General features: G+C 50.0%; 7 protein-coding genes across 7 annotated transcripts; 4 read left to right on the forward strand and 3 right to left on the reverse strand.

Moving 5' to 3' along the window:
• Positions 1-1,636: 1,636 nt before the first annotated feature.
• On the reverse strand, positions 1,637-2,701 carry LTR84_005933 (uncharacterized protein; the record flags this gene model as incomplete). The annotated part of the gene is made up of 1 exon (XM_064849497.1): positions 1,637-2,701. The coding sequence occupies one exon, from the start codon at positions 2,699-2,701 to the stop codon at positions 1,637-1,639; it is 1,065 nt and encodes a 354-aa protein (XP_064703721.1).
• A 1,119-nt stretch (positions 2,702-3,820) lies between these two features.
• On the forward strand, positions 3,821-5,551 carry LTR84_005934 (uncharacterized protein; the record flags this gene model as incomplete). The annotated part of the gene is made up of 3 exons (XM_064849498.1): positions 3,821-4,915; positions 4,964-5,364; positions 5,482-5,551. 3 exons carry the CDS (start codon positions 3,821-3,823, stop codon positions 5,549-5,551), a joined length of 1,566 nt encoding a protein of 521 aa, XP_064703722.1.
• A 365-nt stretch (positions 5,552-5,916) lies between these two features.
• LTR84_005935 (uncharacterized protein) lies at positions 5,917-6,911 on the forward strand (the record flags this gene model as incomplete). Its single annotated transcript, XM_064849499.1, has 2 exons — positions 5,917-6,287; positions 6,359-6,911. The coding sequence occupies 2 exons, from the start codon at positions 5,917-5,919 to the stop codon at positions 6,909-6,911; spliced, it is 924 nt and encodes a 307-aa protein (XP_064703723.1).
• A 662-nt stretch (positions 6,912-7,573) lies between these two features.
• On the reverse strand, positions 7,574-8,890 carry LTR84_005936 (uncharacterized protein; the record flags this gene model as incomplete). The annotated part of the gene is made up of 1 exon (XM_064849500.1): positions 7,574-8,890. The coding sequence occupies one exon, from the start codon at positions 8,888-8,890 to the stop codon at positions 7,574-7,576; it is 1,317 nt and encodes a 438-aa protein (XP_064703724.1).
• A 1,486-nt stretch (positions 8,891-10,376) lies between these two features.
• On the reverse strand, positions 10,377-11,729 carry LTR84_005937 (uncharacterized protein; the record flags this gene model as incomplete). Its single annotated transcript, XM_064849501.1, has 1 exon — positions 10,377-11,729. The coding sequence occupies one exon, from the start codon at positions 11,727-11,729 to the stop codon at positions 10,377-10,379; it is 1,353 nt and encodes a 450-aa protein (XP_064703725.1).
• A 1,782-nt stretch (positions 11,730-13,511) lies between these two features.
• Positions 13,512-16,972, forward strand: LTR84_005938 (uncharacterized protein; the record flags this gene model as incomplete). Its single annotated transcript, XM_064849502.1, has 2 exons — positions 13,512-14,360; positions 14,408-16,972. 2 exons carry the CDS (start codon positions 13,512-13,514, stop codon positions 16,970-16,972), a joined length of 3,414 nt encoding a protein of 1,137 aa, XP_064703726.1.
• Positions 16,973-19,035: 2,063 nt separating this feature from the next.
• LTR84_005939 (uncharacterized protein) lies at positions 19,036-25,282 on the forward strand (the record flags this gene model as incomplete). Its single annotated transcript, XM_064849503.1, has 2 exons — positions 19,036-24,975; positions 25,028-25,282. 2 exons carry the CDS (start codon positions 19,036-19,038, stop codon positions 25,280-25,282), a joined length of 6,195 nt encoding a protein of 2,064 aa, XP_064703727.1.
• Positions 25,283-26,707: the final 1,425 nt, after the last annotated feature.

A 26,707-nucleotide genomic window follows, 5' to 3' on the forward strand; every position in this document is an offset into this window, starting at 1 on the left:
TCATTATTACCAAGATCAAGGGTTATGCATGCACATGGCTGAGTCAACCTGATGCCGAGCCATTACCGATTTTGGGTCATCGTAGAGCTGTTTTTGGGCGGGGAACAGAGAGAAAAATGGAGCATGTGTCCTTTCTCTTATAGTATTTCATTGATTATGATGGACGTGAATCGTGTTGGCACACTTTAAGCTTGAGAAAGGCTAGGAACGATGTGAATGAAGAGTTGGCTCGGGCGAATTTCTGGAGACGATGCAGAGCCCCGAGACCTGTATATCTCGCCTAAAGCACCCAAGGGCTCCAAGCAGTAGTTAGACTCACTCGTCGTGCTAGTACTATATCAGCAACACTCATTCAATACGATATCTCATGTTACCCATGGACAAGCTAGACAGTTCTTGCATAATTCTTTATGTGCCTCCATGTTGACGATTTTTTCACTCAGCATTCCTCCAACCACGAAATCTCCCAACTCCAGTGGCTTGATAAACTAGTACAACATGCCTTGAAGAAGAGCACGGGTACCTAGACAGCGTATTGCAGCCAAGCTTCGATGGAGTCCAATCGGTTCCAACTCTTCCAAAACAGGGGCTTCTGGTGAACCACATATCATTGACTTGGAACCATGTACTTCGGAATGCTTCTCATCGCGAATCCGGGTACCAAAATATCCTTGCGAGTCAAGTCGGAGTGGTATACTTCGGAAGAAAAACATTTTCCATAGCTTCGCGTTGAAAACAACCACGGCTGGTCACTGCCGCCTGAGGTGAGTTGATAAATGCTCGTCGAAAAGTCCTGATTAAGTACACTCAATCGTGCGACATATAATCTGAATCACCTGAGCCGTATCACAACTGCAACGTGCCAGCGATGATAGGTTCACGCCGCCTCAGATTAAGTTTAGATTTCTGTTATCATGCTTGAATGGTCAGTCCATCAGCTTCGTCGTCATGCTACGAAGTATCAGCCGAAGGACCATTATTATAGCATCCGGGTTTGACCGCTCTGTCACCGTGAAAGGGCCTCCTCCTTTCAAGCCTTTCCTATCGCTTTCAAGGTATGACCTATCAAAGGTTTAACACAAGCTGCCTGGTGAAGGATCACCATCCTTAGTCAGACACTCGACTCAATCAGATGCATACATTCCTTAACGACCAGTTTGAGTACGAGCACTTGAAGAATGTAGTGATCATGGTCACAAAGCGAGGCTGTGGTTTCAGGAGAATTTGAGTGTCTAGAATTTCACATTTTACGTATTGCGATCGCCCAACCTCAAATTGACTTCAAGGTTCACACGGTGCAAACCTACTCATAATATGAGTTGTCCTAACCACGGCACTACCAAGCATAGCAGTGTCGGGAATATCCGACACACTCCTCCCCTCTATTCCAGGGCAGGAAGTCTAGTACGACCTTCTTTTCGGACACAAAGTCTGCGCATGGCTGGTGGAAGACACATAGCCATGGGAATTCTCTGAGGCACCGGTATGACTCTTCAGGTAGAACAACTTAGGGCTAGACGGTGCTTGGGGACAAATTGGTGTGATTCAAGGGTCTACGCGGAATTAAGAAAGAGGTATGCATCTCATTGCAAACAACCCACTAACTGGGTGGGCGTTAGTTTGTCTGTGAAATAGCTCAGAGCTTACTCTTGCCACTGCCACCGGCCTTATTGAAGACCTTCTCATGCAACCATTCGCCAATGATCTTGTTACATTCTTCAGGTTTCTGCCAAAGTGCCCAATGACCGGCGACAACCTCTCGCCTGGTAAGATTAGGTATTCTGTCTCCCATTTTCGCAGCCATGAATGGCTTCAGCGCCTGGTCTTTTGTGGCCAGGACAAATAAAAGCTCCTGCTTGATTGTCAGATCCCTAACGGCGTCTTTGTTGGATTTGCGGCCTTCGTCGAAGAAATGGGTCCACTCGTCTATGAAGTTGTCTTCACGTGTTCGGTACCAGTTTAAGGGTCCGTTGAGTCCATGTCGGGCGTATTCGTCCACATAGTATTTGAGCTCATCGTCATCGAGCAGTTTGTTTCGCCCCACGCGTCGTTGCCTTTCGAAATCCACGCGCCCTTCTGCGTCGAAAGCCGCTTCACCCTCAGGTGTTCTTGCGCCATACATGTTGTTGAGAAACTGACGGATCTCGTCTTTAGAACGGATCTCTTGCTCAAGCTCGCCGGAAGCGAAGTGGATCTGATACGCGAAGTTGGGGAGCTTCGTCTTCACCAGCTGCACCAGAGGTTCGTATTTGGGAATAGGGGGAGCGTAAGGTGTGCAGATGCTGAACACTGACGAAATCAAGTCTGGATAGTAATGAGCAACCCGGTAGACAATCGCACCACCCCAATCATGACCACCGAGGATGATATGCTTGAGGCCCAGCTGGCGACATAGCTCGGCAATATCATCACTGACTCGTTTGTAGGTGTAGTCTTTGAGTGTGAACAGTGGCGAATCGGTACGACCGTAGCCCATGCAGTCAGGAGCAATCACATCGAGGCCGAGACTGGTTAAGAATGGGAATTGATAGCGCCAACCAAACGAGATATCTGGGAACCCATGGATAAGTACGACAGTTCCTCTGTGCGGTACCTCGGTGGAAGCTGGGCTGTAAAGGTAGCCATAATTGTGACCGTTGAGATTGGCAGACCGCAGCGAGACACGGGGGTCATTGTAAGGCTTGATCTTATCAACAGCCATGTTGGACAGATTTCAAGTTGTCTTCCTGTTGCTGTAGATGGTGATCTGAAGGGTTCTCTGCTACTAAGTATGATCTAGCCCTGGGATCACTAACTTCTGACAAAAGACCGCGGGTGTGTATAAGTATCAAGGAGCCTGACAAAAGGAGGATCGATAGCTCAATGTAGCCTTTGGCCTCGGCAACAGTCCAAAGAGGTATTTCAGTGGCCAAATAGTCAGCAAACACTCCTGCCCGTGTCGCAATCTATGGTTTCTTGGAGCGTTCAAGTCATCGAGGACTCATCCAGGTATTTATTTCTTGGACGATGAACTTTATCGTTCTTCAAGTTGCTTGAGCTACTAGTAGTTGAAACCGTGGGCCGAGGTTTGAATCACAGAAAGTTGAGTGAGGCTGACATAAACACGTCTGCGGGGAAGCTCGGCTCTGGGTGAGAGTTCTTCCGTACCGAATGGAAGGTCACGTGCAAGATGCTGCGCTTTCAAATTCCGTCGTTCCATTCTTCGATTTAAGTAAAGCTGCTACCAATGCATGTTGAAAGCCTTGCCAAGTGTAGAGCTGGCCTTCGAGGTGTGTTCCATTCAACTGAAACGAGGTACTTAGTACCCGGTACTTCGCTGTCCCGATCATTGCATTGGTTGTTTCACAAAACAAGATACGTCCCTGACAGCTATGCACCCCTGAAATGGCGTGCTGGGAGAGCGAGATGAGCAAATCCGTGCCCCAGTCCTTCAGGCTTCCTTGTCACCATGCCGCAGTACGAACAACTCACTGTCCGTACGAGACACCTTGTGACCGAATTCCGATATCTGACGCGCCATGATGCGATACAGACTAATGACCGATAGGCTTGCATATGTAGCACCTTGAAAGCTGATGACAGCCTGAGCCAGATTACCCTTTTTGTCAGCATTTTGTACCCTTTTCTAAACATTGAAGTTCTTGACGTTTCTTGTTGCACATTTCTTTTCGAACATTGTTTTTCTGGCTCTTGAGGGGCATATGTTTGTTGTTGCAAGCGTTTGCATAGATTTCGACGGCGAGGAATCACTGTTCGGCTGTCTACGTGCCAATTCCAACACACCATACGTCCCTACTTATATTTCTCGACTTAATTAAAGATGCGGGAAGATCTCTCTACCTCTCCGTTGTTGCAGTCGCCACGGACTTCTTACGAATCGCTGGAACATGCACCACCATCACACTCCACAGATCTACTCGAGGACCGAAAAATCGACAACGATGTCCTTCCAGAGACGGCCACGACCGGGCGTACCCTCGGCTGGGGCAGTGCCTATGTACTCGTCATGTCTCGAGTAATAGGAACAGGAATTTTTGCCATGCCTGGCACTATTGTTCAGACAGTGGGCAGCCCCGGTTTAGCACTTGTCCTCTGGGTCGCTGGATCTCTGGTCGCCTGGGCTGGCCTAGTCATCGATATGGAATATGGCTGCATGCTTCCCCGTTCCGGAGGCTCTAAGGTATATCTCGAATATACTTACAGAAAACCACGATTTTTGGCCTCAACCTTTGTTGCTGTTCAAGCTGTCTTACTTGGCTTCTCAGCGACGAATTGCATCGTCTTCGCTAAGTACACCTTGTTCGCTGCTGGCCAGCAACCAGGAGATCTGAATACGAAACTTCTGGCCTTGGGACTACTCACGTGGATCACAATTGTGCATAGCTGCTTCTACCGCACCGGCATCTGGATTCAAAACATTCTTGGTTGGTTGAAAATTGGACTTGTAGTATTTATGATCCTTGCAGGACTTTTTGTGGTCTTCTTCCGCCCTCAGTTGTCAAACGCAAACCCGGAGAATTCCGCCAATTCCTCGTCCTCTCTGGTTTATGCCTACGATGACCTCTGGGGTGGCTCGAATTGGGGATTGAACAATCTGTCAACCTCATTTTTCAAAGTCCTGTACTCCTACGCCGGACTAAGCAATGTCAACAATGTCTTGAACGAAGTCAAGAACCCGGTGAGGACTCTCAAGTCTGTTGGACCGATTGCTCTGGCCACCGCTTGTGTCATGTATATGCTGGTCAATGTTGCATATCTTGCTGTAGTGCCACTTGAGGAGATCAAGCAGACAAGAGAACTTATTGCTGCACTGTTCTTCGAGAAACTATTCGGTCCAGGCTTTGGGGACAAGTTTCTCCCGTTGGCAATTGCGCTCAGTGCCGTTGGAAACGTGATGGTTGTTACTTTCAGCACAGTAGGGTTGTGTGCCCTTTCTTGAATTCCTACACTGACAAGATTATAGTCTCGAGTAAACCAAGAGGTTGCGCGACAAGGTTTTCTGCCATACTCACAGATTCTAGCATCGAACAAGCCCTTTGGATCGCCCATGGGTGGTCTAATAGTGCATTACATACCGTCCTTCATTGTCATTGCCGCACCCCCATCATCTACGGTCTACTCTTTCATCGCAGATGTCGAGGGTTACGCAGGCCAATTCTTTGCCATAGCAATCGGCATCGGTCTGGTCCTGTTGCGTAGACAGAAGCCCGAACTTGTCCGACCTTTCCGTGCATGGCTGCCTGCAGTGTGGCTCCGGATTGTCCTCTGCATTGGCTTGATTCTCGCGCCATTATTCCCACCAAAGAAAGGGACATCAGATGTCAACTTTTTCTATGCGACTTATGCCATTGTTGGCTTGTCAGTGTAAGTAATCCACGCCCTTTGATAGCCACGGTTAATTGACAAGTGCGCTAGATGGATATTCTCGTTCTTTTATTGGTGGATCTGGACCAAAGCACTGCCACGCTATAAAGGATATAGGCTGGAAGAAGAAGCCGATATCCTCGGTGATGGGACGACCATCACCAAACTGGTCCGCAAAGAAATCTAATCAACGATGTAATTTATTTGAGGATTGATAAGCACAGCATATTTCACAGGGAGGGGAAAGAGCATGGCATGACTTGTTTCAAATAGCCGTGAACCAGACATACTTCGGACAGGGCACGCAATTGGAATAGACGATATCCCATTGGCCTCGGTAACGTCTTATACGACACAATCACAAACCTTCCCCACACAGTATATGGACATGGCGCGGATGGTCTCACGAATGGCGTGCTACCTGACAAATCAGAATCCGGTATAGTCCATGTCATAAATAGTCCATTCCCCATCGTCATTGTCCAGAGGTTAGTATGATACTGCAGCAACGCAACGGTCGTCGAAGTCAAGCAATATACATCCAGATCCACAATGGCATCAGCAGCAGTCCAACAACCCGGAGGACACTCGACGTCGTTCGAGCCCCTCGTGACTCAAGTCCAGGAGACCAAGACCACTCAACCTGAGAAACACCATGTTCAGACGTCGTTGAACTATTATAAAGAAGCCGCTGATGGAAGTCCGCCAGCACCAACCTATGTGGGCAGGCCAGAGACATATGAACGACCTGTTCAGCCCTTTGACGTGACCATCCATGACATTCGAGGCGAAGAGGACAAGTATACCCTCGATGGCCAAGGCTTCCAGATCTACAAGCACTCGAGTGTGGAAAAGGACTTCATCGACGATGAACAGATCAAGGCACAATACTACCCGGAGGTTGAGCAGCTGCTAAAGGACGCGTAAGTCGAAACCCCCTTCTTGGACACCAGGACCACCGTCCACCAGCAAAGTCGACACTAACACCATTCAGAACTGGGGCCTCTCGCATCTTCATCTTCGACCACACCGTCCGACGCGCGCCCAAAGATCAACGCAACGCCGACCCCAACGCGGCCATCAACCTCCGCGGGCCCGTGAACCGCGTGCACATTGACCAGAGCTACAGCGCGTCGAAATCGCGCGTGCCACACCACCTCCCCGAGGAAGCCGACCGGCTCCTGCAGACGCGCTACCAGATCATCAACGTGTGGCGGCCGATCAAGAAGATCCTGAAGGACCCGCTCGCCGTGGCCGACGCAGACTCAGTGCCGGACTCGGACCTCGTGCCCGTCGGCCTCATCTACCCGAACCGCAAGGGCGAGACCCTGACGGTGCGGCCCAACCCCGAGCACAAGTGGTACTTCCTGTACGGACAGGAGCCCGACGAGGTCACGCTGATCAAGTGCTTCGACTCGAAGCTCGACGGGCGCGCCAGACGCATCCCTCACACCGCGTTCAGTAATCCCGCTCATGTGGATGATTACTCGCGCGAGAGTATTGAGGTCCGCACGCTGGTGTTCCATGAGGATGAGCCCGCCGAGTAGGCTTGGGTTGTTGCAGATGTTGGGCTCAGCGTGTGCAGTCCGCGCAGTGTAGTGTACGAGTCGGCCCGTGTGGGTTGAATGTTTGTAGTATCCTTTAATCCATGATGAAATGAAACTCAATTCTGCGATTTCTTTGTCCGCATATTCTGCATGGTCTGTAGCTTCAGAAACACGAGAGTTGGCCAATGCCAGATGAGCCAGGTGTGTGGGAGAAGCCAGTGGTATGTCGAGGTTTCTCGATAAAGCGAGAAGTGCATTCAAAGGGAGAATGTGTTTATTTGAAGACGTAGTCATTTACCAAGAGTCGTGGCCCACGCAACAGGGAGATTCTTCTGCTGTTTTGCCGTCAGGCATTGCGAGAACCAATTAAATGACCAAGAGTGCGATGACCCGCACAGTACCTATAATGGTACATATAAATGCAAGAATAAGAATTCTGGTTGGGATTTCCTGATAACATAACTGAGATACACTGACAGAGCCCATAAGGGGCAAGTCACACGGAAAACCTCCCGTTGTCACAACATCATCCTGACGGCCTTGTGATCGAGAGCCGCAGGATTGCAGTCGTTTTTGTATAGCGAGTCTTGACCAGAACGTAAGGAGATCGTAGTAATCGACCGCGGATCCTCAAGAACTCAATGACCATCAGAACGGGATCATCAAGTCAAGCAAGCAACCATCAAGTTTTCATAATCACCAGAAATTTCACCCTTGACTCTCTGGATCAGGTCCTTCTTGAACCTATGCTGGTAAGCCCTCTTGACCTGGTCCATGTGCTGTCTGTTCCAGTGCAGTCTGACAATTCTTGCCACGAGTAAATTATCTTTGGTGCCCATGCCAGCCATGGCTTCTTCGAGCTGGAGTGCATCTGACATGGCGCGGTCAGTAGCCCGTCTGACCATCAAAAGTAGGGCGTCTTTCATGTGGCCGGAGAATTCGGAGTCGACAACTTTTTCCATGTCACTGTGGTACTTCTGCTTCCAGTGGTGAGCAATTGCGCGGACTTGACCGTCACTTCGCTGGGAGAGGATGCTGCAGACGGTGATTTGGTCAGTGCCAATTCGGGCGTCCATGGCGCGATGGAGGTCTTGCACGTCTCGATCGATTTGGTTGTGGTCGATGGGTGCAGATTCTTCGGCGCGAGTGGCGGCCATGATGAGGCCGAAGAGTTGTTCGGTCTTCATGGACAAATCGCCCTTGACTTCTGACTCGAGAGATTTGCGAAATGTTTCTTGATATGCTTGCTTAATGGCGCGCATGTCGGCATTGGAGCGACCGATAAGAACATCATTGAGCACCGACTCTTTAGTTCCAATACCCTTGATAGAGCGGTTTACTTCATGGACATCGTGACCTAATGGACCTTGTACAATTGCGACGAGCCCGTCGCAGAAGTATTTTGACGTTTCCGACTTTATGTCTGCCTCTAGATTGCGGCGCAGTCGCGTGTTGTAGGTATTTCGGAGGAGGGCGATCTGGAGAGGATCTGGCTTGGATAGGATTCGGATGAGAGCCTTCTCATCAGTACCAAAACCTTTCATCGCAGCCCGCAAAGCATCTGCGTCTCTTGAAGCGTCTCCTTGTGCCACAGCGCGCGGGTCATAGCCTGGGGATGGTTGCGCGGGCGGGCCATACCCACCCTGCTGCGGAGGAGGATAGCCACCTTGCTGTTGAGGCGGTCCTTGTTGCCATTGGGGAGGAGCACCCGGAGGAGGCCCCCATCCGCCTTGCTGTGGTGGCGGACCACCTGGCGGAGGACCCCATCCACCCTGTTGTGGCGGACCTGGTGGAGGACCCCATCCTCCTTGTTGAGGCGGGGGACCTCCTGGAGGAGCGCCCCAGTTACCGTGCTGCTGAGGAGGTGGAGGACCCCAATTGCCCTGTTGCTGAGGGTACTGCTGGCCGTAACCACCCTGATTTGGTGGCGGATAGCCACCTCCGTAGGGAGGTTGCTGAGGGGGACCGCCGTATGACATGCCTTGCAGTATGAGCAGTTAGAGGGTAGATAGGAGAGTGGGATTAATCACGGTAAGAATAGACGGAGGTTACTGATGTTGAAGAAAAGGAAGAGTATGAGTAAGACGCAGGCAGAAGATATGAACACGAATAGGTAGGTATTGAGGGGCAGTCTTGGGTACCTATCTAACAATACGGAGATCCGTTTTGTGACGATGCCGAGAGCTGAACGAGAATGCGTTGAAGGAGAGTGTGGCTCTGCCTAGACTAATAGTCGCGAAAATTGATTACATCCACTCCTTGCGTGGTATGCGACTTTGTAAGGCCTCACAGCCTCCCTCAGCTCCTACAGAATGGGAGCTGGTGCTGCGGGGTTCAGCAGTCATCGATTCATCAGTGGAACGACAATCAAATGACGATGAGGCTGAGTCGCGCAAGAACGTGGCGCATGGCTTGGCGTGGCGTCGTGCCAGGAGTTTTCGGCAGGTTTGCTTCCGATCACGTGCCCAGCCAATCACGATCTCGGATGCCGAGGACGAACACCACGATCATCAAAGACCAGGATACGATGTAGCAGCTGTCGACAACCCGAGGAAGTGCTCGTACTCGTATAGAGAGAGGCCCAATCAAACAACTACCACCTCAAGATATCTGACTCGGGCCGTTGAAATTGACTATCGGGAATCAGCAAGTGTAGAGTTCTCGTGTGATTCTAGTTAAGGTGCCTTAGTAATGTATGACCTCAATCGACGGTAGAACTCTCCCAAGATTGTTATCAGGTGAACACTGGATTGTATCGACCAATCTGGCCGCGTCACATGCTATTGACCATCTACTGTCCTCACGATATGGACGGGCTGTGGTTTGATGGCCTTGATGCGCGGCTCTCTCCCCCTTGACATTACTGAGCGGGGAGCTTCGATGATGGATGTAGGCCAAGAGAGCCCATCGTCTGGTACTAGGTACTGGCCATCTCATGAACGAATCATTGCCACCTCACGAAGGTGGTGGCAGGTCGACCAATGGGATAAGAAACGGCTTGCTGACAGGGGTTGTACCGAGTCTACAAGGGCCTCGAATTGAGGGGATCAACAGCAAGTTGACCAGTGCACTGCAGATCATATCGAGCATAAATGTCTTTGCTTCTGATCTCCCCATCTTCATCCCATCCCGAAGTCACTTGCCTCCACTCATTCCGGGCCGTCCTTCATCTACAAATTGTCCGATAGGCACTCACCCCGCACGATTTAGAATTTTGTATGGGTAGGGGCTCCGTGATCAAGAGGAATCTTCGATCGCAGAGAGGATTGCCAAAAAGAGGACGTCGAATTTCCTGGATGGGCGATTTTTCGACTTTTCATCACCCAACACAAGGTGGATGTAAGTTCCGCCACGATACACAACGCATTGAATGGCTCGGGGAATGACAGGGATCCTGGTTGTTTTGAAAAGCTTTTTGTACCTACTCGTATATGGCCCATCGTGCATTGTTGTGACCAGCCGGGCCTACCATCCACGCCACCTGACCCAAACGTCAATCACCTTGTCAGGTGTGTCAGTGGTAGAGTCCACGATCAAATACCATCCAAATTGTGCTAGAGTAATACACGCGTGATTGGGCCAGATTCGCAGCTTCTGACCGTACTCGAGTGGTAGCTGTGGTCTGGTCGGACCGTTCTTCTCCCAAGCTAGAATACCATGTTCCTGAGAAATGCGATTGACAATGATACGGTCCTCTGGTTTGATGCTGTATTCAGATGACATGTTCCAAGGACTTATTACTCCCCACCCGGGATAATCCTTGCAAGGTTCCCGGGCCAGAGCAAGACCTCCCGCGGAGACGAGGGCTTCTGGTTGCTCTGTTCGAGACGGATAGAGAGAACAAACCTCTGTTAGAATTGACACTGCAATGGCCTCGTGAGGGTCTTTATCCATATGTCGACTGCTGGCTGCGACTTGTTGAATATCGAATGTAGGGTATACCCCTGCGTGTATCTCCAACTCCAAATTGGTTTTGGCTAGCTGCAGGCTCTCCTTTAGCAATTTGGCGGACGCTGTCGTGGACGAGTTTGCAGGAAGAATATTCTGTAGCGACAATGCCGTTGGGGACGCTCCCACCGAAAGCACTAATGGGACTTGTCGATCTGCCAGGAAGTGTTTCGACGCTTGATGGCAAACTTCAATCTCCACTTTAAGCATGTCCATCGCGTCGTCGGGTGAAGAACTCCCATACGACAAGCTGTTGTGTGAGTAGAATCCCAACAATGTCAAGAAACCTTCCTTTTCACCGTCGCTGGCTGCTTGAACGAGACCAACCATTTCTTTCGACTCTGGAGTAAGCCCGGCTCTGTGATAACCACAATCCGTTTTCAGAAAGACACATGCGGGAAATCCGGCCTGTTGGTGGTACTCTTTCAAGGACTTGAATTGCTCGATATGATCAATCATGACACTGACCGCGCCCGGCCCCAGGCGACGACCAACTGATGCTAAACGAGTGACTTGAGAGGGGCCTAGAGGCATCGCATAAAGAACATTCACCTTTGCGCCACGACCCTGGTATTCTAGTAGCAGAGGTACCACATGCTCGGCCTCGATGATGGTAGAAACAACCAGTCTCACATCTTCGCAATTCTCACCAACTTGCAACTTGGTCATCTCGGTAGTCTTGTGAGTCTTGATATGTGCACGAAAGCTGACATCGAGTTGCTGGACGGCATTGAGCATAGCCTGACAATTTTCCTTGATCTTGGCCACATCAATGATTGCCGATGGTACGGGCAAGTCCTGCAGGGAAGAATTGCCGTACACCTTCAACAGCTCATCGCGTGACGCTAGGGGGAATTCAGTCAACGACATGATGCTGATTGTGGCCTAACACAAGCTGGATAAATTGGTTACTTCCCAAAGTCGGACTATGAAGACCGATATATCTCTGTGGTGGCTCGCCGACGACTTGACTGGAAGAACGTATCTCCGCTGGAAAATAGTGAGGCCGGTAAATGGTCACGTGTTTGGCCGTGATTCTTTGATCAATAATAATGGGGAATGGGAAGGAATAATCGACCGATACTCCTCAACTCGTCTCTATTTGGTTGACTGTATTTGCTCAGTGAAATTGACTGATCGGTCTTCGGCTTGAAGATTTTTGTGTACGTGGTTAGGGGTTTATAAGCGGAGAGGGGCGTTAGTGGGCGTTCAAGTGGCTTGGTGCCAAAGGCAGGGAGGGTTAACCGATTCCCCGTTTGTTAGGTAGGTACTTGTTCCCTTTCAAAGTTACTTGAACCCTCGGTCTTTGGAATGTCAATCCCCAGGTACGTGGTACGAGTCCTCACGATGAGAGGTGATCAACGCTTGTTACTCTGATTCTTGCACAGTATTTATAGCACGACTGAAGGTGCCATTCACATAATATCGCGCCCTCTGACTATAGATACCCTGTAGAGGCCACGATGCTGACTGGACTCTTCGTACGAGGAGTCGTACTTCTCCGGGTGCTCCCTATGCCTAAGCCTTTTAGTTAGGTATCTAGAGGTCCTGTAGGCCTAAAGTGTCCGTAGTGGATAAGCCGTCGTCCAGGCGGGCCAGGCTTATACCGTTAAGTGCCCAAGTGCCTCTGAGGTTGAACAAAGACTGGATCGCTTGATCGGGGAAATAACAGCCCCTGCAGCGGTACATTTAAATCTACGACTTGGCTTGCCCACCCACGCACACCATACTCCATGCAGCCAGAGTTTCACCATCACGCCCCGCCCCAGTTAAAAGCGAGCACTTCATCTCAAGCTTCCCCCTTTGCGGGCTCTGATCGGTGAGACTTGCATGGCAAGACCATGTCCGCCAACCCGCAGGCCAAAAATGTTGAAACAAGGCATCCAGATGGCTGAAATGGCTTGTGCTATGCCGACGGTGCAATCCCTGCCTGGATGCTCCTGCTCGTGGCTTGATGGATCTACAGGTCCATTTCCGCGTACCCATGCTGACCAGGCACTGCGAGGACTCGTACTGCCGGCTCGCTCATGCTTCTTGTGCACTGACATCCGTATGTGAAATCACTGATCGATGTCCACTACTGGGGGCCAACTTCATCAGAGAGAGGGAGAGCAGCCATCACTCTACCGAGTATTCATCTGCCCGTTGGCTTTCACTCCTGCTTCTGCCGATCATATCGCGGAACTTCACTTGATTAAATTTTGGTTTACCATCTAACCCTCTCCCAGACTCGTTGCCTTTGTTAAGTTCATCACTCATCTGCACAGTTGATTCGAACTCATCCACAACGACCCCATTCACACTCTTCAACCGCGAGCCTCTGTCACGCTTGGACCAGCGATAAGCATTGCCTTTTCGTGCCATCACCACCTATCAACGGCTGCTTGTGCTGCCAAATAACTGCCTCCCGCGGGGTCGAACTCCTGAGGAACGAGAATCGCACGGGAACCGTTTCACTTTACACACGCATCGCATCGGTCCCTCCGTATCCGAGAACTTGGAACCTGGGAACAACAAGCGACGTGAATTGGACATGGTCAATAATTTAGATGGAGATCAGCATACCTGGAGGCAAGGCAGGTCATGAGAAGGTCCATTTGCGCTGAACCCTGGGCTCAAGCCATCTAGTGGTCTTCATCTTTTTATCCCATCATGAGTGCACAATCTGGCAGGACGACTGCCACATCGACCCACGGGAGCAAGGGAAGCAATGCAGGACAGACACTGGTCAGGGCACCAGTCCATCCCGTGCCACAACTACAAAAGCCCTTTGAAGAGTCTATGTTGGAGTCACTAAACGATCTGTTAGATCAAGATGTCCCCCTCGATGCAATGACCCGACGCACCATGCTTCTCGAAGCACCAACCTACGACCGGGTAATCGCAGGAAGATGGAAGCAGAAACCCGGCGAAAAATACCACCCTCTCTGGAAGCTGATCGCTCAGATGTCCTTTGGAATGCACCTATTAGCAGAAAACATGGCCTTATCAGAAGAGGAGGTGATGCGGATACTGCAAAGCCACGTGGATGATATCGACGGTTTCCTCGAGCGAACTACCGAAGACCTTGAACTTGCGCAGAGCGACATCCACGAAAGGCTGCGTTGCCTCAAACTCCCACTAGCCCATGGTGAAGTCTTCGACCGCATGTTGGAGGATCGTACATTTCGAGCATCAATTCTGGACGGCAATGAAAAGATAGACCACGTGATCACCCGAACAAAACGGTCGGCAAAAGATGCATTGAAAGATGTCCAGAAAGGATTCGATGCAACAAATACACTGGAGAAATACTTGGCCAAATTGCAGACGACGTGGCAAAGGCAAAGTCCCGAACACGAAGCAGTGCTAGTAGCGATGCTGGGGAATGCCGAAGGGTGGCGTCGTGCTTTCCTAGAACTCCATCTAGAAGGAAATAAACTGGCAGGCACTTTGAAAAAGTTGGGCGAGGTTGTGGCTGAGATGCAGCGAAGAGCCGCTGCGGTCAGCCGAAACATTATCGTGAGTCTCTGTGATACCGGTGATCGTCGAGTGCTAACAATTAATAGGCAAGACAACAACGCTCAAAACAATCAACATCTCACAGATCTGTCATGCTGTCACAGTCAGGTTCAGTGGTGGACCACAAACCCCTGCCCACTGAGCCTGGTCAAGTGAAATCCACTAGAACATCGTCTCGGAGCACAAATGCCACCACCTTTTCCAGCAGACCAGGAAGCGGTAACAAATCCAGTCAGGGATTATCTAGCGGTCAGTCTCCCGAGTCGAAGCGGAATGCCAGCACAGACATGACATACCAATCCATTTCCTACCAAGCGAAGGCCTTGGATCAATCTCGATCACACCCATCAGCGGATCAGACTCAGATGACTGGTGGGCTGTTGATCCACCCAGATGGCGAACACCCGATCGAGTTGCCTGCTGATGTACCAGAGGAAGTGTTACGACAGGCGCCGGTGTCAGTCAAGAATCGTATGAGCATGACATTGGGACTCGCGGTGAAGGACAAATCAGAACACCGTATATCCAGTGTCTACTTTCCGAGGGCACTCGGAGAACTACTGAAATCACCTGGAACTTCACAAATGCTATTGACACCACAAGCAAACACGGCTAGCAAAGGAACACCTCTAAGTGCTGTTATCACGTCGCCTTCTTATATGTTGGAAGCCCAAGCAGATTACTTTGGAACCAGTGAGAATACTCCAACGTTTGGCAAGGCTCAATCGCAGAACCAGCACGGGTTAGTTTCGAGTCCAATTCTACCAGCAGCAGCTCGAGGATCGGTCCGTGCATCAATCATTGAGCCTGGGACTAGGACCCGGAGCTCCTCAATCCCCAATCCAGCATTTACCTCACATCCTGCGGTCATGGCCATGGCAACGCCGCCTACAGAGCTACCAGTACCTTTATCACCACATGAACCCTTGCAGACCTCAGATTCAGGTAAACCTTCTGCACCATCGAGCATTGCAACGCCTTCGAGCATCGGAGAGCCTGGCCCTGCAATGGGTGAGACGGATACATTGCGATCGGCATCGGTATCGGAACCTAGGATTCTAGTTGAAGACTCGGAAATCACGGTCGCATTGATTCCTGCTTCTGCGGAAGAAGAGACATTCTCGGCAGCAGAAGCCAAGAAGGCGGAGCTCACACAAAAGGCTGTAGCAAGTCAACTCGGAATGCGGCATCAGAGCTCCCAGGAAGTCATCTCTCCCCAACAAGAAGAGTCATCTAGAAACCTAGAACAGGTTCCAGAGGTGCCTACGAGTGCACCTCCACCTCCACCTGAGGCTGCTGTGACCGAGACTGCTGTGACGCGGCAGGCACCTGTACAGGACGAGCAAGTAGATATCATCATCCACATAAGCGAAAGTGATCGCCCCAAGGAACAATTCTTTGCAGAACTTGAAGCCACAGTACCGACGCCAAAGCAATCGAATCAAGACTTCGGCCCGGTGGAATTGGAAGCACCAGATCTATCATTCAGGCTACCTCCACGGCAGCTTGCATCGTCCAGCAACCCAGACAAAGAAATCCCGCGAGCTAGCATTCGTCAGCTCGACGACTTTTTCAAGCTGCCTCCCAGACCTATGGCATCATCCAGCAGTCTGGGTAAGGAAACCGTTCGCGCCAGTACTGGTCAATTCGATACGTCTTTTAAGCTACCTCCACGACCTTTTGCATCGTCTAGTGATGATAAGAAAATCCCTCGAGCGAGCACTGGTCAATTCAATGACTCTTTCAAGCTACCTCCCCGACCAAACGCATTGTCCAACGGCTCAGAAAAGGGCAACGCTCGGGCGAGTACTGGTCAATTCAACGATTCTTTTAAACTGCCACCCCGGCCGGCTGAGTCCTCGAGCAATGTGAATCAGATAGTCCCTCCAAGCAAGACTGGGCAGCTTGTTGAGTTCTTCAAATTGCCGACTGAACGAACAATCAAACCCGGAATGAAACCCAAGGATTTTGGAGATCGGCGGAACCAGGAGCCGATCAGGCCACTGAAATTGGAACTAACAAAGAAGAACGGCAAGATGGTGCCAGTGGCGACGTCGAGCCCTGCGGGTATGAAAGCGCGGGAAAGTCCTGGCCCATCTAAACTGAGAATGGATGTTGTGGCGGACATTATTGAGACCATGTCTAACACCCCTCCCGGATCACCGATCCACGACAGCAATCGATCATCCTCAGCATCCTCCAATTCTGCACAACGCTGGTCTCACCGTTCGACACGCTCGCTAGGCCCGCCAGAACAGGCACCAGCACCACCAGGCCCTGGAGGACGATCGATGGTCAACCCAGACTTCGCAGCGGCGGGACAATTCGAAGGTGAACGCAAGCAGAAGCGCGGCTCGAAGAAAAAGAGCAGTGGGTTCGTGAACATCAACAAGGAGAAATGGAAGAACCTGTTTCTTAATAACGGCAGCAGCACGAATGCCAGCTCGAGTTCTGGGGCATCAACCGCGAATACATCGGACAAGACTCACAACAGCACGACGCGACCGAACTCGGAGGGCGTGCCGGCGGCGGAAATGATGACTGGGTCTGGAAAGGACGTATTGTGGTTCAAGGGCGACTCGAAGAAGTCACTGGGGGTATCTTCAGTGTGATGCTAAAATTGGCATTCCCGTGTGCTATGCTGGGAGATTCTCGAGCTAGGAGTGGCATTAGTGAGTCGGATGGCGACAAGACACTGTTTCAATCCAATCTAGCTCCTTTACTTGAATTTAATTTTTGAATAACGACTATCATCTATAACTCATATAAGTATATATAGACAACAAACAACCTTGACACCTTCACGGATCTGGCTGTCAGCTGCGAGAAGCAAGATCAAGATCATCACTGAACGGAGTCCGTGCGTCATCTCTCAACCTTAGAAGAACAGCAGCTGGAAACACACGGCTCACGACCAATAGGTCATCAAGTGAACTCACCAGTCAAAGACGACGAGGGCATCACGAGATGCATGGTTCGTGGAATTTAGTATGCGTCGGTTGGATGATCCTGAAAGGGCGATGACTGACGCGGAGTTGGAAAAGTCGGGGGATCTCCAAGGCGGAAGTATCCGTGGTTGCATAACAGTGCAGGTGGTCGTGATCGATTACTGGGTGGGCAGTTGGTTTAATGCTGTCAAGTATTTTAATGTGACACTGGCAAGGCAGACAGACATCAGAGGATTGGAGGGAGCCATGATGCTCAGCCTACTGCAAAACCACGGAAAGGAAGAGGGGGCGGCTGAGAGCGGGGAAGTTGTGATGGTGATTCTTTTTTATATGTACCTAGGTATCTAGGTACTGTAGGTTATTGCCAGAGGTTGATAGGCATGGATAGGCATGGATATGCATCTGAGATGTGGTTGAGCTCAGTGCATGTAGGTGGTAAATACCTAGAGAACGAGCAACACCAAGGCCAGCAGTGTCCCACAATGGCAGGTGCAAATGGTGTGATGCTTTTGAGGAAATCGCGACTCACAACTCCTTTACGCAGATAGCACCCCGCAAGTCTAAGCATCATCAACGACTTGTACTTAGGTACCTGATCTGCCAGTGCCAGGTGGTGCTCTCTTTACCAGGGCTTCATCAAATCCGAACCCCTCGACGGCATCCTTAGGGTCCGACCGCCACTATGCCCACCACTCCACCTCCACTAAATTGCCCGTAAGTCTCCCACTCTTCAGGCTCCAGGCTTCAGCCTTCAGGCTTTGGCACTGATGCTTAAGCACGGTTTGGTGTCCAGTGTCCACTCACCTCTCATTTTGCATCCATCACCAGTCCTCCACCCTCCACCATTCATCCGCTATCCGTCATCCACACTCAAACTATCGTCTTGTCCACCAACAACGCCTCGCCTCGCCTTGCTTCAATCCGTCCGAACTGGCAGTCCTATCCAATCCACTCCAGGCCTGTCACCACTCACCACTCACTACGACGCACTCACTCATCTCCAGCTTTCACACCACGTCCAACACACTCTTGCTTCACCACCCACCTCGTTGTCACTGTCTCGAGTTTTGGTCCTTGACCTCGACACCTCCCCGAGATCCTGACCGCCTTCACCGTACCGTCAGCACCCCTCTCGCCTCTGCTCCGAACTTAGTTGCCGAGAGCATTTGGCCACTACCTCCGCCGGATCGACACTGGCAATACCCTGCAGCTTCACTCACCTCTATCTCGACCACCAACGATATGCCTGACTAGTCGTGCACTTGCGTACCGTTCACAGTCCCATCTGAATACCCTCTTCCTCCCAACTGCATCTCACTTGGGTCCTTCGATATACTTCAGCCAAGGCGACGCGGTTGAGCATGGTCATTGAATGGTTCTGCGCCAGACGCGATCCCCTTCTCCACAACCCTCGAACATGGTCTGAGATAGGATACCGAAATATCACATCATAGTAGGAGAAGGTACCACTCTTCCTGCTCTTCGCAACACTTTTCACCCCCTTGTCAGAATCATCCCCTCCTCGCTTTCGTCGGCCCTCGTCGTTTGACCTCAACTTAATTACCACCATCACTTTGACAGTCCCCGTTAGAGGTGTTTCTTAATTGACATGAATTCGACTAGGTTCGCTCGCCCTTCTCTCATCTCGCCCTTTCGTCCTCTTCCTGTCAAACCCCTGCGAGACTTCCTCCCTTCCCTATCAATCAATTCAGAGGCCGACGTTAGTCATGGCCATCTTTGGCTCACCACCGAATCCTCCCACGCGCCAGCAGCCACAGCCACCTTCGCAGCCACGGAACGTTGGCTCTGAGATAGCACCATGGGATACCAGGCCTCCAAACGATGAGGAAATTGCTCCCTGGGAGCGAGACCCCCAAGCGCAGATCATAGGAACACGACCATTCAATCAATCATATTTCAACGACGCAGCTCCTCGTGAGGCTCAATCCCAGATGCGACCCGACACTGCCAGGACAAATCTCTCCGACTCACCTGACTTTGATGCAGGAGCTCGTCGCCCTTCCATTGCAAGTGCCACCACGATCAGCAGTACCGGTTCAAGAGGTAGCGCGGTCAATGGTCGCTTCCATAAGAGTCTGAAGGGTTTCTTTGGCGAAGACCCTACCGATTCACGCAAAGGCTCGACCTCAAATCTGCCCGACCAGGTTCAACCGAACCTAGCAGCTGAGAAGCCCAGCCAACGGAGCAACTCTGTACAGACTCAAAATACCGCTGAGGAACGACCCAAGACTCCTGCCCCCCCTCCATCAAGTGAGGTCACCCCGTGGGCATATCAGAATTTTGAAGATGTCTCGAATTTCGGTTCTGCTCCAATACGGCAGCCCCCTCCCAATGAATCAATTGCCCCAACTCAGACCGCTGGCACAACCTCCCACCGCCGAGGCCTCTTGCATCGCCATACCAGAAGCAAGGAGGATCCTCCCAAAGGCCTACAAGCCACAGCTACAGTTCCCAAACGTCCTTCCACCAGTCGAGAATCATCAACAAGCAATCTAGGGCACTTCCGAGGGACTCCCCAAAACGGTACTCCCATGAGTTCTACTACAGCTCTGCCACGTAATTCCAGTCCGGGCCCTCATAATGGCGCTGGTTCCGGCTCTCGCAAAGAATCCTCTGCGCCTACAGAGAAGCGTTCCATCTTTTCCAAACTCAAGCACCGTCATCATAAGGACAAGCCTCCCCCGCCTCAGCCGGAACCTCTGCGTACGAACATTGAGCCTCCCCGCCCAACGGAGCAGCTGACCAAAGTCAGAACCCAGTCATTCCGCACAACCGCATCTGACACTGCAGAAAGCAAGCGAGATCGGGAGACCAGTGTTGCCTCGGTGGACAGTGCATCCACCATCAAAGCCTCGGATCATTCACCAAAGATGGACCGCACATATACAGCAACCTCAACTAAATCTAGTCGATTTGGACGTCATGGAAGACAACGTAACCCGACCCTTCCCCCAGAACCGTTAGAAAGGAAAAATACTGCGCAACAAGCACCAATGCAAGCCGGTGTTTTCAACCTTGACACAAACTTCGATGATATGTCAGACATCATTGCTCAACCTCAAATGCCCAAAACACCTGCAGACCCCGGAATTTATGTGGGAGGTAAGATTGCTCAAACTCCAGCATCTGAAATAGCCGCACCTGCATGGGACGCTCCGGACAGCTGGGCTGTCAAAGGCCAAGAAGATGAGGTCCTGGATGCCTTACCCGAAGCTAACGAAGACGGGTTGCCTGCAATTCAGGAAGAGGATGGTATCTCGTACTTCATGCGGGTTTTCAGAAGCGATGGCACTTTTGCAACGCTATCAATGTCGATCAATGCTACTGTGGGCGAGGTCCTCAATTCGCTTGCGAAGAAATCCGTCCTCCATGATTCAATTGATAACTACCAGCTACTCATGCGCAAACATCAATTATCGCGACAGCTTGGTGGTTCAGAAAGACCAGTGGCAATGCAAAAGAAATTACTGCAACTTGCGGGATACACCGACCAAGATCGAATTGAAGACATTGGTCGAGAAGACAACAGTTATTTGATCCGCTTCACCTTCTCCCATGAAAAACAAACTGGTTATGGAAGCGGGCTTGACAACGACCCTGCGTTCAATAAAATGCAGAAATTCAGTCATGTCGATTTACAAGGGAAGTCCTTGGTCACCATTCCCATCATCCTATACACCAAAGCCTCGGAAATTATATCCATTAACCTTTCCCGAAACATCGCTTTGAGGGTACCAAAAGACTTTATCACCGCTTGTATCAATCTTCGTGAGATCAAATTCACTGGTAATGAAGCTTGGCGTTTGCCTCCTAGTCTGGCCTGGGCTACCCGACTGACGGTGCTTGATGTCTCCAACAATCGAATAGAGCAACTGGACCATGCAGAACTACATCGGCTGATGGGCTTAGGAAGTTTAAAGCTGTCAAACAACAAACTCACTGCACTTCCAGCGAACTTCGCCCACTTCCGTCAATTACGAAGTCTGAATTTGTCCTCGAACAACTTCACCACCTTCCCAGAACATATTTGTGGACTCAAATCTCTCGTCGACCTGGACATTAGTTTCAATAAGCTTTCTTCCCTGCCGAAAATCTCACAGCTCGTGACCTTGGAGAGACTTTGGGTGACGAACAACGATCTCAAAGGCCCATTTAATGAGAGTTTCAAGAGCTTGATTAATTTGAAGGAGGTCGACGCGCGCTTCAACGGTATTACCGATATCGACAGTGTGACCCAACTTCCGAATCTCGAGCAATTACTTGTTGGTCACAATAATATTACCGCATTCAAGGGCGCATTTCACAAACTACGGGTACTTGTCCTGGACCATTGCCCAATAACTTCCTTCGAACTTGAGCAATCCGTCCCTACCTTGACGAGCCTTAACATTGCCTCGGCAAAATTAGTCGAGTTCAAGGAATCGTTGTTTGACTTTGTTCCAAATTTGCAGAAGCTCAACTTGGATAAGAATCATCTCTCGTCTATGTCTTCTCAGATTGGAAGATTGTCAAAGCTTGAGTTCCTCAGCATGGCCAAAAATCCCCTCAACATCGTTCCTCCATCAATTGGCAACCTAGCGGAACTCAAGTTCCTCAATCTAAGAGAATGTAACATCAAAAGCCTACCGCCAGAGATATGGTATTGCCGAAAATTGGAAACTTTGAATGTGTCCTCTAATGTTTTGGAAACTTTCCCCAAGCAGAATGCTGCCCCACCCCCAAATGAGGCAAAGGAACTGACTCCTGCCACGACTCCTGGATTATCTACTTCACCTAGCTTTGAGGAGCTTGGTAGACTCGAAGACTTCCAAGCTCGAAGGCCCAGTCAAGCGTCTGCAGGAATGATGAGCATCGGAGGCTCACCTAGCGGCGCTCGAAAAAACTCGATCGCCTCGATGGGCCCTCGTAAAGCATCGGTAATCTCCAGGACCAATACTGAGTATTCAATGACTCCTGCTACAAGAAAAGACTCAAATCTATCTCAAGCGAGGCTCCAAAATACCTTTGGAGGCTCGCTTCGATATCTTTACCTAGCAGATAACAGACTTGAAGACGATGTGTTCCGAGAGCTAGTCCTACTCCCGGAACTCCGTGTACTGAATCTGTCCTATAATGAGCTTGATGACTTTCCTCAAGGCGTTTTGCGCCGATGGCCTCAACTCAACGAGCTATATCTCTCAGGCAACGAACTCACATCACTCCCCTCAGATGACCTCGAGGAAAGCAGTAATTTACGGGTACTGCATTTGAACGTGAACCGATTCCAGGTGCTCCCAGCCGAACTTTGCAACGTGCACAAATTATCCACTCTCGATGTGGGAAGCAACTCTCTCAAATACAATGTATCAAATTGGCCCTACGATTGGAACTGGAACCGCAATACCAACCTCAAATACTTAAATTTCTCTGCCAACAAACGATTGGAGATAAAGCCTGCAGCTCATCAGAACCAATCACAGTTTAATTCAATGAGTGGTGAGCAGAATACTGATCTGACGAGTTTCAACACACTGAAGTACCTAAGAGTGCTTGGTTTGATGGATGTCACCTTGTTGACAAACACCATACCAGATGATAATGAGGATCGTCGAGTAAGGACATCGGCATCGTTGGTAGGCGCGTTGATGTACGGTATGGCGGACACTTTGGGCAAGAACGAACATCTGTCAACTCTAGATCTCCTCAAGCCAAACTTCAGAGGACATGACGCAGAAATCCTTGTTGGCTTGTTCGATGGGCAAACCATGTCCAGTGGTGGCTCCAGGGTGGCCAAGTACTTGCACGAGAACTTCCCAGCAATGTTCTATGACGAGCTTAAGAAGTCAGAGGCAACGAAAGACACTCCTGTCGATGCACTGCGACGAACCTTCCTTTCTCTGAACAAGGACATGGCAAATTTTGCAAGCAGCAATTTTGACACGAAAGAACACCGGTTGGCTAACGGCCATAGGGGATCAACAGTTGCAAACATTCTGGGGCCAGATGATCTCACTTCAGGTGGTGTGGCGACTGTCATGTATCTCAATGGGACAGAACTGCACGTTGCCAATGTTGGTGATGCCGAGGCTATCCTCATCCAGTCCAATGGTCAACATCGAGAGTTGACCAGAAAACACGACCCTGCGGAACATCGTGAACGTGAAAGAATTCGAGAAGCTGGAGGTTATGTCTCTAGGCAAGGCAAACTCAATGAGATACTCGAAGTTAGTCGCGCTTTTGGCTACTATAGCCACATGCCAAGCGTGATCGCAGCACCTCATACATTCAACTGCTCCTTGACAGAATCGGATGAACTTATCGTGGTTGCCACCAAAGAGTTCTGGGATTATGTCACAGTTGACCTGGCTGTGGATGTTGCTCGAGCCGAAAAGAATGATCTCATGCTGGCAGCACAAAAATTGCGAGATCTGGCAATGGCATATGGAGCTAGAGACAAAATAATGGTCATGGTTCTTGGCATCTCTGAGTTGAGAAAGAGAGGCAGTCATAGATTTCGTGGAACTAGTCTTTCCATGGCCAAGGAACTTGGTCTCGATGAGGGGACTATCTTTCCCAGTTCCAGAAAGGCCAGGAGAAAGGGCGAAACCTTGGTTGGAGATTCTCGTCTTGCAAGACTCGAGGAACCAGAAGCACCTGTTGGGGAGGTGGCTATCTGCTTCACCGATATCAAAAATTCGACCGCCCTGTGGGAAATTCTTCCCGTGCCTATGAGATCAGCAATAATGATGCACAACGAACTTATGAGACGACAGCTACGAATCATTGGTGGTTATGAGGTGAAAACTGAAGGTGACGCTTTCATGGTATCCTTCTCGACCGTCACCTCCGCGCTGCTTTGGTGTTTCAGTTGCCAGAGTCATCTCCTCGAACTACCATGGCCCCAGGAGATTCTAGAGACGGTCCATTGTCAAGAGAAACTGGATGCGGATCAAAACAGGATCTATCGTGGACTGTCTGTAAGGATGGGAATCCATTTTGGCAGACCCGTGTGCGAGCAAGATCCCATCACCAGGAGAATGGATTACTTTGGTCCCATGGTCAACAAAGCGGCACGAGTATCTGCCGTCGCCGATGGTGGACAAATCAGCGTCAGTAGTGACTACATTGCGGAAATTCAACGAACCTTGGAAGCCTACGCAGATGATGATCGGCGAGACTCTGTGGGTTCCGAGGATACAGTCAACGATGATCCTCTTGCGAATCAAATACGACGCGAACTCAGACAATTGAGTAGTCAGGGTTTCGAGGTTAAGGACCTCGGTGAGAAGAAACTGAAAGGTCTTGAAAATCCCGAGTATCTCTATCTAATGTATCCACATTCTTTGGCTGGACGGTTGACAATCCCTCCTGGAGCTGAGAACAAGGTACAACTGGGTGGTGACGCACCCACTTCAAATGACGACAAGGCTGGACCTGGTGCCCTGGGTAAGGACAGTAAACTAAACCTGGAACTCGACGGGGTTTGGAAACTTTGGGACATTGCATTGAGATTGGAAATGCTCTGCAGTTGTCTCGAAAATCCAGAGCGAGCTGCGGGACTTCAAAAGCCCGAGCTGAGTCTTCTTACCAGGATGAAAGAAAAAGGTGGTGTGCAAACGGATGGCTTCATGATGAATCTACTGGAGCACCAGGTGACCCGAGTCGAAGTAAGTCTGGAATTTCCTCGTTTTTGATTCAAACACTAACGCTGATTTCCAGTCCTGTGTCACTACCCTGCAACTACGTCACATCTTACAACCATTCAAGAAGGGCACATCCCTCCTTGATCAAGCAACCCCCATTGCAGGGTTATTTAGCCAACTGACCGAGCTTCTTGGACAAGCCAAGAAATTACAGACGGGCAGCCGCGATGCTCAAGTAGAAGAAATCGACCAGTATGAAATTCTCGACAATGATACTGATGACAGCGAAGAGGAAGATGAGAACGCAGTAGAAGACACAGACTCGGACTGATATTCTCACTTCAGATATATGGTGACAACACAGAAGAAAGTTTCAGCATCCAGCCTTTTTTACTGTGCCAAAAGGGAAAAGTCCAACTACAAAGATGACACATTGGACATCAGAAAAGGGCTCATCAGCAATCGCCACGAGCTATTGAGCCGGTCAGAAAACTGGCCGAGATGTTGGTTTGCATATTTATACACTTTGGTTTACGAGAGGAGGAATTTTACGACCTGGTTTCTTCTGATTGTCAATTGTGGGCCGCACGAGAAGGATTCTTTTTCCCCAGAGCGGTCTTTGGTGTTTAAGGGAGCGAAAACAGTACAACAGCTTTTAGTATAATGGTTAACAGGGCTCCGTGGTTATTTTTGGAGAGGCTTGGAAACGCACTAACGAAGAATTGATGGCTTTTCTTTTTGCGTTTCGTCTTCATTCAACCTGGACAGCATGGTGTCGGGAAGGACAGGTTTCGATGGCAACTGGCGAGATTTGGGGCAGCTGGGATCGCACACATACATATATGATATTCTTTGGATCGACTTGGTTCGTCGTTGAACGGAAACTCGAGGATGAATGATCTTGACAGACACGGCTTGGACTTGGTTGTGTAGGGAATATATCGAACCACTCGCGAGGGGTCTTCTTCGTCTCGGTTTCCTAAGGAAGGATTCGCGCGAATTGAGACTCCCTGCCTCATGGGAAACGAGTCAAAGACCGGTAGAGACCAGTCCTCGGCGTGGATAGCATAGACCGTCCAACATCCATTCTTGGTATATCCGGATAACCGAGTTTCTGCAATTCAATAAACTGAGAACAATATATGCTCTTGCACCTGGCAATATTCTTATCCGCCTCGTCAAACCTCTTTTACCATGGCAGAAACACATAACAATGTACCAGCTACTTCGAAGACCGAGCTCAATAAATATATCTTGTCCATAGATCAGACGCCTACATTACCACATGCGGTATCAGTGCCTCTGTTGGATTTCCATGATCGCCATATCCACGTCCACACCGAACCAATCCATCTTCTTGGATCTTATTTCTCCGAGCATTCAACCGACCAAGCTAATGCGGCCGTCTCAGCAGTTCAGGGTCCTTTGTCTAAGCTCTCTCTCCCCTGCACTGCCTATGACACAATACAGATCATGATGTTATCTCTCTTGGTCTCAATTCTTTGTTTGTATGGTACGCTTCTGTTACGCCGCCACTTCTACCTCTCGGTCCTGGTATTTTAGTCAATAACACCATCACCGCTCTTTTCATGCTTGACAACTTACAACGTGAGAGAGAAATACTCCGCAAGTGCACTAACATACAAGGATCTGTAACCGGTACCTCTTCCTATTTCGACACAGAACCCGGTGTATTTTTCATTTTTCTTTGGGCCCAGCCTCGAGTTTATTGTCTGTGACGTATTTATATTGTTGG

This window comes from Exophiala bonariae (genome assembly GCF_035927105.1).
Source record: "Exophiala bonariae strain CCFEE 5792 chromosome Unknown scaffold_22, whole genome shotgun sequence".
NCBI lineage: Eukaryota > Fungi > Ascomycota > Eurotiomycetes > Chaetothyriales > Herpotrichiellaceae > Exophiala > Exophiala bonariae.